At 33.0% G+C, this 12050-nt stretch overlaps 1 protein-coding gene across 1 annotated transcript in view; it reads left to right on the top strand.

Annotated features, from left to right (window-relative positions):
* The window catches only part of LRP1B (LDL receptor related protein 1B), a gene marked incomplete at its 5' end in the record, with an annotated part of 1013530 nt that overhangs the window by 916221 nt on the left and 85259 nt on the right, over nucleotides 1-12050 (top strand). Inside the window, one exon of the mRNA XM_007453725.1 lies at nucleotides 5742-5906. Within this exon, the coding sequence (XP_007453787.1) occupies nucleotides 5742-5906 (165 nt within the window). The remainder of the gene's footprint in view (nucleotides 1-5741; nucleotides 5907-12050) is intronic.

Here is a 12050-nt window from a genome sequence, read left to right on the forward strand (position 1 = left end):
AAAGAGATGTCTCTTGGATATTCAGGCAGACTTTCAATAAGTTTCCTCATATTCAAGACATTAGCCATAATGGGAAAAAATGCTACTAAGAGAAAAGAAAATCAACACATTAATTTTATGTCACAGACAAAAATGCAGTGCTCCAAAAATCACTTGAGGGTCACAGCAAACATTTTTCCAATGAGATACACACTTAGGATCTCTTCATAGCAGGGCTTCCTACCGGTTGTATTTCTCTGTTTAAATGAACTCCTCATGTGAACACAGTGTCTTTGCGCTCAGTCAGCATCTCTACCCCCATATCATTGTCTCATTGTTCTCTGCTGGGGGTTATGCCAGCTGAAGACTTTTGCCTTTCCTAAGGCACTCAGTGTCTAAAACTGTCACAGCTCTTTCATTTAATATGTATTTTTAATCATTTGATATGCAAAGCTGAAGAGGTTGAAAAGATGAAATGATGAATGACACAAACACCAATAAATACTTATGTGAATAGTGATATAAGCCACAAGAGACAGACTTTATACTATTATGAAGAATTAGATGATTATCCAGTTAGAGAATTGATTAGAATTTCCTATAGAACATGACATTAGAACAAGATCTGCAAAGATAGATTATATTTAGATTAAATAGGAATGAAGGAGGAGGACACTGAGACAGAGGAAACTGTCTGAAAAGTCATGAAAGCATGGACTGTAAAGAAAATAATGAGTCATTTATTCCAGTTAGTGTGTAGGATGTGCAAAGTGCTGTTGTGGGTGGCAGTTGGAACATTTTTAACGGAGAGCTAAATATGAATCATAACTGGTATTTTGGATGGGTATTTTAGTGCCAGTCATTGTAAAGGGATGCTGTCACTGGTACTAGGATGCACCCTTCCTCTACCAATTCTCCCAACTAGAGTTGCCATGATCTCAATTGTGATGGTAGAATAAGAGAATTAAATGAACATTTTCAAACATTATCAGGTACATTTTTCACTCACTGCTCTGACACAGCCACAGATTCTATACTTAACATCTCAGAAACAGATTCTTAAAAACGTCAACAACTCCTTCCTTGTGGAAGATGTGCCTCATTTTCACTAGTTCCACATATAACCATAAGCAGTGCTCTCACAGATGCCTCCTATGTGCCATGTCTACTTACACTATTGTTCAGGTGGGAGAGACCCCTGGGAAAGAGATGAGTATTCTGCACAGAAGTACACAGCTTATGCTACCAGCGTGACTTTTACACTGGTTCAGATATTATAAGTGTGTTTTTTTTTTCTTATGGTCAAGTTGCAGACAGCTTTTCTTGTTTTCCTTTTATAAGTAAATAAGACTGTCTCTTCTACATAACCTCCCTTTTCCCTCTTTGCTTAATGCAAATAATTTATTCAATAATACAAAATCAACAAATATACAGGAAGAACATGGTCTGGAGTAGAGCTGAGGTGGTGCTTTGGATTAAGCCAAGATCTATCACTTAACTAATATGTTTGGCCCTGTACTCTCTCAGTCTCAGTTCCTTCTGTGTAAAATTGGATTAACAATAAATACTACTACTACTGCTAGTAATAATAATAAATACCTTGAAGGCTTATGAGCAAAGCATATTTTAAGTATGTTATATATATATATATATATATATATATATATATATATATAATTTCATTTAATCCTCACAAAACTCCAATGATATTATACTGTCATTGCCCCTATTTTTACACATAAAAAATTGAAGTATGGAGAGGCTCAATTGACTGTCTAACAATACTTAATAATGGTGGTACTGTAAGGTGGACCTAGGCATTCCACACTCTTAATCATCACATAATACACTCCAGTGTCTCCAAGTCACCCAAAGTACCCATGTCCAGAGTCATTGGAAATACTAGAAATAACATACAGAAAGTGCCTAGCAGAATGCCTTGCAAAAAGTAGACACACAGCACTCTAAAATAAATCTGTCATGAAGTAAGCAAGAAAATGAAGCTATTACCAAATTGTATAGTTTTATGTTTTAAATGAGGAAGCATTTTGTCTAAATATACAAAAGATCTAAAACTTTTAGTTTTACTATTTCAATCCTGCTTGAAAGGCAGGGTTACAGAAACCTCCTCAATGTTTATTTTATGATTTAAAAGAAAATCTTATATTTTAAATAATCTGAGTGTTAAAAAGTATTCACACTGACCTCTATATATGAGCCTTGGTAATGGATGGCTTGAACCACTTTGGTTAGGAATATAATTAAGTAGATTTTAGAATTATTGATTGGTGAAGATAAAAGCCAATTAATTTTTTCCTGACATTAGCATTTGATACAGCCAACTTTTTCAGCTCTTTATAATTACTTGCCTTTCTCTAGCTGCTATTGTCAAATGATGAGCACCCTGAGTATTTTTAATCTTCATGTAAGAAATTTGAATTCAAATGTTACGCATTCTTGGAGAACTATTCACCTGCTCTTCCCTATAGTTGATTATAATTGCTGGAGCTTGGCTTCTGGGGGTGATTTTGTTATTGACAAAAGCAGCTTCCTTTTTCATTATAGAACTATTACAGTTAGGTTTTGAAAGAATGTAACTCTACTTCCATTTCATCAGGCAGTGTTACATTTTTTAAATTTCTGGTGCCTAATGAGGCACATTATAGAAATGCACCTGTCCTAACATGTAGAGATTTTGAATATCTATGTATTTTTACACAGAACACCTACAGGTGAAAATGAGCCCTCCCGTAACAATCCTAACTGTGATCATAATACCTTAAATATTTATCTTCATTGTTCACATTCACAACTCCAGTTAGGATATTTCATGCTGAATGAGTTAGAAATGTCTGGTAAATTTTAAACTGAGCAAGCATTTTTCACTAGAGATCTTTCTTGAGAACGTAACCTCTATATTCAACTCTTTGCTAGAGATTCCCACTTGCATTTATATAGGTATCTCCAATTTAATATGTTCAAAGATAAAACAACACTTCAGGTCCTATTAGCCTCGTGTTAGAAACTGAAGAATTATCCTTGGTTTTTCCTTTCCCTCTGATGTGATTTTTGTCTTCTAGTTACCTTTACAATATGTCTACATTATCTATCCCACATTACTCTATTTTAGGCCATCATCTTATCTAGCCTGGACAATTTAAACAGAGTCCTAATAGTTCCCCTGCTTTTAGTTTAACCCCTACCAGTACAGTCATTCTTGGACTTTTTAGACTTTTCAAAGACCTAACATTGCTATGGGGGCAAAGTCCAACATCCAAGGATCTCCTATGACACTCTGCTTATCTCTTTAAATTCACTTCTCTCTTTCAGTTCTTGCCTTCACACTCTGTAATCCAGGTCCAGTCACAGTAACTTTCATTCAGTTTCAACAATGCTTACCTTCTGGTATTCATAGATGCCACTCCATGTGAGCTATATTCTCAGTGTGCCTTATGGGCACTCAATACATAATGCTGAATAAGAATGTTACTGGGTAATTTACCTAGTAAGTTCCTCAATTTCCTGTTGAAATTTAACAATACACCTTGTAGACCCAGATCGCAGGTCTTCATCCTCATACTATTCTAGTATGGCTAGAACTCAAATTCTCATTTGTGTGTATGTGTATGGTATATACTCATATACTTAAAAATTTACAAAGTTTTATAATTTTAACTTTTACTTTCCAGTTTCTTATTTAATTTAATATTCACAACAAACCTATGAGTTAAGTTGCACATTTGTCCTTAAGGCTATCTTAAAATAGAAATAACTAAGGCTCAGATAGGTTAATTTGTATACCTAGTAAGGGGCAGAACTAGGACTTAAAAACAGGTCTCACTACATCAACTGTCATTTTCTTTATACTCTGTGTATATAGTGCCTCATGAGAGAGCCCTTCATATTACAAATGCAGACTTTAGTAATGCCAACCTGAAGCCTCCCTACATGACAAAGTATTGGAAACTGCTTTGCAATGCTGAAAATCTCGAAATTTGTCTGACACTGCTGATAGATAGTCTCTGTTTATGACAGTGGTTATGATGCTTGAATTGTGGTGTCATTTGAAGTCACTGGGGCTCTTTAAGATGTTTTTGTGATTATTGCAGTGATAATTATTCAAGCTTCTGTTATGTCTGTGCCAGTGCATCTTGAGTGAAGAATATAGGCTGTTTTGATTTTATCTTATTTCATATAAAGTAAGCATGACTTTAGAAAAAAGTATTTTTTGAATAGAATGCTTCTTAAAATATTGTCAGTTGTCTTTGTTCCATTGGACATTATGTCCTGTTCTATGTAGAGCAGTAGCTCTAATGGAGCAAGGCCATGTCTACACATACAGAAAAATAAGGTGGAAAATGATTCCAAACCAATCTTTATCATAAATCAGACTCATCATATTTTTTTAAATGATTTTGTGACCCCAAGGAATGACCATCCTTTCTTTCTCTCAGCCAAAATGTATTATATAGGCAGGTTGTGCCTAATTATTTTATATATGGAAAAAAATGTTTCTGACACTGTTTTATCACCATCTTGTATCAAATCTAAGTAATTTTTAGTTTTGTGTGTTAATATATAGCTGATAAGGATGTACATCAAAGAGTATCTTTTCATTTAAATGTTTCCCTATACTAAAAATTATATGTATATATGTTTTTGTATATGCACACTATACTATATATATGCACTATACATACTATATATATACTCCCTACATAAGAATGAGTTCCATTCAGAGAGCATGTTCGTAAGTCCAATTTGTTTGTAAGTAAAACAAAGTTAGCCTAGGTACCCAACTAACACAATCAGCTATATAGTACCCTACTGAAATAGGTTTATAATAATTTTCACCCAAATAATACATAAAAAACAAACACAAAAAATAGAGAAAACATTTTTAATCTTACAGTAGAGCACCTTGAAAAGTATAGTAGTACAGTATAACAGCTGGCATACAGGACCTGGCAGCGAGTGAACAGGCAAGAAGAGTTACTGACTGGAGTAGGGAGAGGAGGTGGGAGAGGGTAGAGCTGAAGGATCTTCAGCAATAGAAGACAGAGGGCAAGCTGCTATTTCACTCATGCCTGACGTTCAGTACCAGCTACATCACTGCTGCTTTTACGCTTGCTTCCGGACATCTTGGGCTTGAAATAAAGATGCTGTACTCTATACAATACTGTACAATAAAGTACCTGAAAGCACAACCACTTGTAGAGGATACAGGCATGTGACAAAGTACACCAGACACGTGAACTAACTTACGTGATTGGACATGCAAACACACGTTGGCATCTTTGAAAGCTCGCAACTTGAAGGTTCGTGTGTAGGGGACTGTATATATATTTATCTTACATATTTTGGTTTGGTTTAATATCAAACACTTCTAAAAACTAGGCCATGTTTGCCCATATCATGAAAAAACCCATATTGGTTGGAAAATATTTTATTTTTAGAAAGTTTCAGTTGGTTTTATTGTTTAATGTTTTAACAAATATAAGAAATGGTAAACAATGCTTTAAGCCTAAAAAAAGAATAAAAGTTAATTCAATACTTGTGTTCACCATTCAACAATGGTTGAAATCTATTTCTCTATTTTCAGATAGTATTTTGTTTCTTCTACGTTTATATTAGGGGTATTTATTTTTGGAATTTTATGGAAAAAAGTGAATCTTAGTATTTAATTTTTCTTTATTTGAATTTTTCTTATTCTACCACCTACTGAATGGCATGCTAATTTGTACATTTCTTCTTATAACCAGATGATTCATGCAAACTGACTTGTGAAAATGGAGGAAGATGCATTTTAAATGAGAAAGGTGATTTGAGGTGTCACTGTTGGCCTAGTTATTCAGGAGAGAGATGTGAAATCAACCACTGTAGCAACTACTGTCAAAATGGAGGAACTTGCATGCCATCAGCTCTAGGTAAATAATTGAGTGGCATTGTATATTCAAATCATCTGTAATTTTCCTTATATGTGAAAAATCTACAGAAAATACTTAATGCTATGAATATAATTCCCGTTTTCTTAACAAATACGTTAACAAAAATTAAATCTAATAATTAATTCAACATAATCAGTGGCATTTTTTTAAATTGAGTATATCAATCGAAGTCCAAGTCACAAAAATTAACAATAATAATGATCATTATCTTGTGTTAACTGCGTACCATTGACAGGGCTCAGTGCTTATAGATATACTGACTCTGGCTTAAAATGATGAGGCAAAATCAGTTTTACAAACCTTATCTATTTGACTCCAAAATCTGTTTTTTTTTTTTAATTGAAGTTTGCCTAATGCTAAAACTCATGTTATTAAAAATTAGATTTATCTTAAATATATACATACTATATCAGTACATCTTAGAGCATCATAATTTCCATCTAAAATCATAACTACTCTGTTGTCATTGCAATGTAGTATATTCAAAACATATTGCTTTGAAAACATCAGTTTACTACATATTGGGATATACTTGAGATTCTTACTAATTTATGCTATATCTATGCTCGCAAAAAGTGTTTTCTACAGCTCATAAGTGAATCCTAAAACATATTTTCCTACTGACTTCTATTAAATTTAAAATATGTTCCCACTGGAAAAAAATTAACCATAATACATAATAGAAATATAATTTGCAAATTCCAGTATTAGTGCAAAGAAGATTATGCAACTATTAGAGTGAAATCTATGTACATTTAATTCTCCTATGATAACTGCAGATTTAGGTAGTCAGATGGAAAAGCAATCCATATGATCTTCACATCCCCTATGTGGTTAATTTCTTTCTTACTGGGATTTCTCACTGCTTCTGTTGCTTAAGCTATTCTTTGAAGTATTTAGCATAATGCTAACTGAAAGAGCCAAATGAAGAAGCATTTTCAATGGAGTTCAGGAGAAGCAAGCTGTTTTCTGATTTGCATTCTAAGAGTAAAAGCAATACTATTTCTCAGATAGTTTGATAGTTTTATACCTATAAATATTTTGGACTTATGATTAATTGATAATTAAGATAATTGTAACTACTCAATAGAATTCTGAAAAAATATTCAGCAGGTTGATTGAACTAAAAAAGGCACTAGGAGTCTTACTACATATATTCATTCTGCCTGAGGGGGAGCTAGTCCATAACGTATATTCTATTGCTGTGGGAAAAAGTGTAGTACTGAGACCTTCATTGACTATGCAAATGAGAATCCATTGAATGTATGGTAAAAGGGTGTGACCTGTAATTATATTTTAGCAACACACATACCACTTAGCTTTAGGGAAGAAGCTTCTCTTATGCAAATGAGTTGTTTAGAGTTTTATTATTTAATTGTTAACTTAATTCTCTCATTAAGATAAAAAATATCTGGGTTGTGACCAGATGATTTTCTTATATTTACCTTTGGAAATATTTAAGCCAGCTAGATAAAGAGTTTGGCGCTCCAAACTATGGCTACCTATTCAACCTGCAATCAATGCACAGGGACAAATCTCTGTGAAACATTGAATTTGCTATCCTGTTAATGGATCCTGAAATATATATAAATACAGAACAACTTTTGATGTTTCATTCAAATCATTTGTCCAGACCTTGCTGCATTCTTAAAATCCATAATATATCAAGTTTATCTATGTACCCAGAGTATTAGATCTTGATTTACATAGATAATATGTTCAGAAAAAATTATATTTCAAATTAGTAATATAAATGAGTTCTCATATGAATTCAACTTGAAATATAGCCATGTAGTTTATTGTCTTATAGCATCTAATAATTAATAATAATATAATAGCTAATTAAGTCATTTACAAAGCATTTTTCACTTTTAAAAATGTGGTTTTATAAAACATTGTTTGGTATTATAGACTGTAGAACCTCATTATCGCCACACAAATGTTAATTTGTGAAACAAATCCCAGTGGGCAACTCATAGATTTATTCATTGTCGGTTTACTTACAGTTAAGCCTTTGGCAAACTCCTATGTGGACACTATATAACTAGGGTTTGGGGCAGCCTTAATTAAACTTTATAAGTTTGTGACAGTTGTATAGAACTATAATAATTGAACAAAGGAAATGTCACCAGTTAATTAAAGGCACACATCTGAGAGGCGTAATTAAAATTTTACATGTAGGAATGAATTTTTCCTCATTCCTTAAGGTTTTTTGTAATAAAGAAAACTAAAAACTAGATATATGAGCTGTATCCATATAAGAAGGTACTACAAAATGAAATAGCTTGACATTGATTATATCAACAATGATCCATGTAGTTAATTTCTGTGACTTGCTCATAGCAGGATACATTTAAGATAAAGTTTGCATTGGCAAAGCAATGGAAAATAGAATAAAGCATTGAATTATACAGTCATTTTTATATAGAAAATAGAGTATAATTTATGGAATTATTTTTTCATCACAGATATAATGGATATTTATATAATTATATGTACAATTAATCTTCACTTTTATGAATATTTATTCTCTAAGATATGTTCATTCTGTGTGGTATTTTCCATACTCTTATAGGTCTGTTATTTAGACTTTTGATGTTTCTATCAAAATGAATCAGGGTTTTCTACACAACTGTTTTAGAGGAATGGAGCAAGAAATTTTGTAAATTTGGGAAAATATTCTCAAATACTCCCACTCAAAGTTTGGAATTATGCATAAAGGAAGGCAATTCTAATTTGGGAAGTTTGAATATATGTAAAACTGGCTACATGAAGAGATGATGGTGCAATTTTTTATAGTAGGCAATTCATTTGTATTGAAGTATTTAAATGAATTCAACAAGAAGAGAGCAGAAGCTCTCTTTGTGTTGCCCTCTGTCACCACATCTGTGTATTTTGGCAGTGAAAGATTTTATTCCCAGAAATGAAGCCGGAGGAAAGAGCGCTGCCTTGAGGAAAGAAAAAATCAAAATCTTCTCACTGCAATGGAAAGGGCCCTTATAATAGCCAAGTAGATGGAGATAATTTTCTATCTCATTTATTCAAGATCTTTCTATCCAGACCACTGCCCCAAATATGATGGTAGCATATGTGACTGCCATCAATTATGATCAAATATGACTGCCCTAAAAATGTTTGCTCAAAGGCAAGTTAAGCTAGGAAATTTGGGGCACCTTTGAAACAGCATGAAACAGATGATGAAACATATATACTGATGTCTCTCAAGTCACATATGTATCTGGGCTGTAAAGTACACAGTCACCTAATTAATATCTTGATAAAGGGTGAACATACATTTAAACAGTCCCTCTTAGTTTTTCTTTCACTTTGTATTTAAATGAGGGCTATTTTTAAATTAAGCTTGATGTCTTAGCTCCCTTAACATAGATATTGATTATATTTAGAAAGTGGTAAAAGCTGGATATTTGGTCCTATTTGCTTTTTAAGAATCCAAGAGAATAAGTCGAAAATATAAAATTGAAAACATAAAATAGTTCATATAGTTTAAAAAATAAGCAACATAGGAATATGTAGCTTTGACAAATCAATGGAAAAAAAACCAAAAAAAGCATAAGGAGCAAGTGGCAGAACCTGCACATATATGAGCACAAACATATATAAAAACAGAGAAAAGTGGGAAAAGAGGGAGGAGGAGCCCAGTCAGACGTAGGTGAAACCAGCATCCTTAAATCAGTACCAGAAGAAAATGTTCATGGTACAAGCCTTGCAGCAAGCAATTTTGAATTACTCAGCAAGAGTTGCAGGGCAGAAATAGACACACATGTAGAGAACAAACGTATGGACCCCAAAGTGGGGAAAGCGGCAGGGGGGTGGTGGTGGTGGGATGAATTGGGAGATTGGGATTGACATGTATACACTAATATGTATGAAATGGATAACTAATAAGAACCTGCTGTATAAAAAAATTAAATAAAATTCAAAAATTAAACAAAAAACAAAACAAACAAAAAAGTTCCAATGTCCTTTAACTAAATAATGTCACTTTTAGAAATATATTCCAAAGGTTACATAATAATAAAAAGTAAAATATTTAGAAGTGAAAATGTTCAATGTAGTATTGTTCATAATATAGAATTGGAGATAAAAACCTAAATTCAAGTAGTTAATATATAAAATATAACATATCTAAAAGATGAATGTTACACAATAAACAAAACTATAATTTTAAACTATATGATAAGAGAGAAAAATATTCACATTTTATTTTAAAGTTAAAAAGCACAAGAAAAAACCTGCTTGTATACTATGAGCCCAATATGAAAAAATTGCATATGTAATAGGTCCTTCATTATAATTCTGTATTTTCTAAATGTTCAACCATGCTTTATTGTTAGAATCAGAAATTAAAATAACACTACTTATTATCATTGTCAGGATCATGATAATTAATATATATTGGACTGCTTACTAAGTGCCAGGCACTGTTCTTCGCCCTTGAATCTTCATAACAATAAAAGTAAGATTCTCTCTAACCGTGCTGCTGGCTTCATGAGTCATAGTTACTGGTTCATTTGGACCATATGGTGAGAGCAGTACTGAACTATTTAGTCTTATAGCTCTCTAGGCTAATGTCAGAAGGCTTGAGTTGGCTTACTTGTATTCACAGAAAAGACAAAAATGTTTCAGTCTCATTTCCACAATGTTGGCTAAAAATGAACGTTCCATAAGTATAAATAGATTGTGACCTATAATTTGAAACATGTCAGAATATATTAAATAGTACCTGGGGGGAGCCGGATAAAGCCCACGGTTCTTTATTTTCTTTGTCAGGCTTTGCTCAATAGTTCTCTGTAATCTTTGTAATACTTAAGACTACCCAACAGCTATAGTCAACTTGCTAAAATTATATATAAACGGGCACTCACTTTCAGTCCAGGAAAACATTATATTAAGTGGAAAAGTAGAATGTCAAATCTCTTTATCAAAAAGACTAGCAATTTTTTAAAGCATTCAAAACTTTTATTACTTGAATCTAAGTCAGAAGTGAAGACAGATTTCACCAAGGAGAGTAGTCTTGGGGGTTAGAGGTCAGGAGACAGGCTTTCGGATTGTAATCCAGTAAGTAACTGAATGATGCTATGATGATTTGTCTCTTGGCTTATTATTTTATTCTGTAGGAAGGAACAAGAATGTAGCTTTTGGGCTTCCCTGGTGGCACAGTGGTTGAGAGTACGCCTGCCGATGCAGGGGACATGGGTTCGTGCCCCGGTCCGGGAGGATCCCACATGCCGCCGAGTGGCTGGGCCCGTGAGACATGGCTGCTGGGCCTGTGCATCCAGAGCCTGTGCTCCGCAACGGGAGAGGCCACAACAGTGAGAGGCCTGTGTACCGCAAAAAAAAAAAAAAAAAAAATGTAGCTTTTGTCCAGATAGTAAAGACGTTTTTACTAAAGATGTATGTAACTTTTAGATAGCATTTTCAGAGAAGAACATTAAATGTAAATGTGTATAAATATGCCCTGCAGTTTAAATGTCAATTAAATGCTTTTATTACTTAGACTCAATGTGTGTGTCAGACTATTTGAACTAAACAATGACTGAATGCATAGAAAACTAGTTAGGTATAAAATGTTATAACCAGGGACAAAAATTTACAAGCACAAGACCAAGTTAAACAAGGTAAGCAGTATGGCTCACATAGAAAAATGAGTATGAATTCAAATAAATTGCTTAAAAAGAGAACCAATCAATAATGTTCACTAGCAGATATCTACTGCTCAGAAGTAATAAGTATAGTCATGGTCTTCTAAGAAATTCACATGTAATTACTTTTACTAGCATTCTTTCATCACAATCAACCACATTTTTTTCTTAAATTTATTTTTTAAAATTTTATTTTTTATTGAAGTATAATTTACAATGTTATGTTAGTTTCAGGTGTACAACAAAGTAATTCAGTTATATATATATATTCTTTTTCAGACTCTTTTCCCTTAAAATTTACTACAAAATGCTGAGTAAACCATACATCTTCAGGTGTTGTGTTTAGATAGAAAAAAGAGTTATAATTTATTTGTCCAATATTGAGCAGAGAGGTTATTTTGCCTACTAAAATCATACAATATCAATTAAATCAAACTGATGAGTAGCATTTTTTTTGTGG

This window comes from Lipotes vexillifer, unplaced genomic scaffold, assembly GCF_000442215.2.
Source record: "Lipotes vexillifer unplaced genomic scaffold, Lipotes_vexillifer_v1.1 scaffold606, whole genome shotgun sequence".
NCBI lineage: Eukaryota > Metazoa > Chordata > Mammalia > Artiodactyla > Lipotidae > Lipotes > Lipotes vexillifer.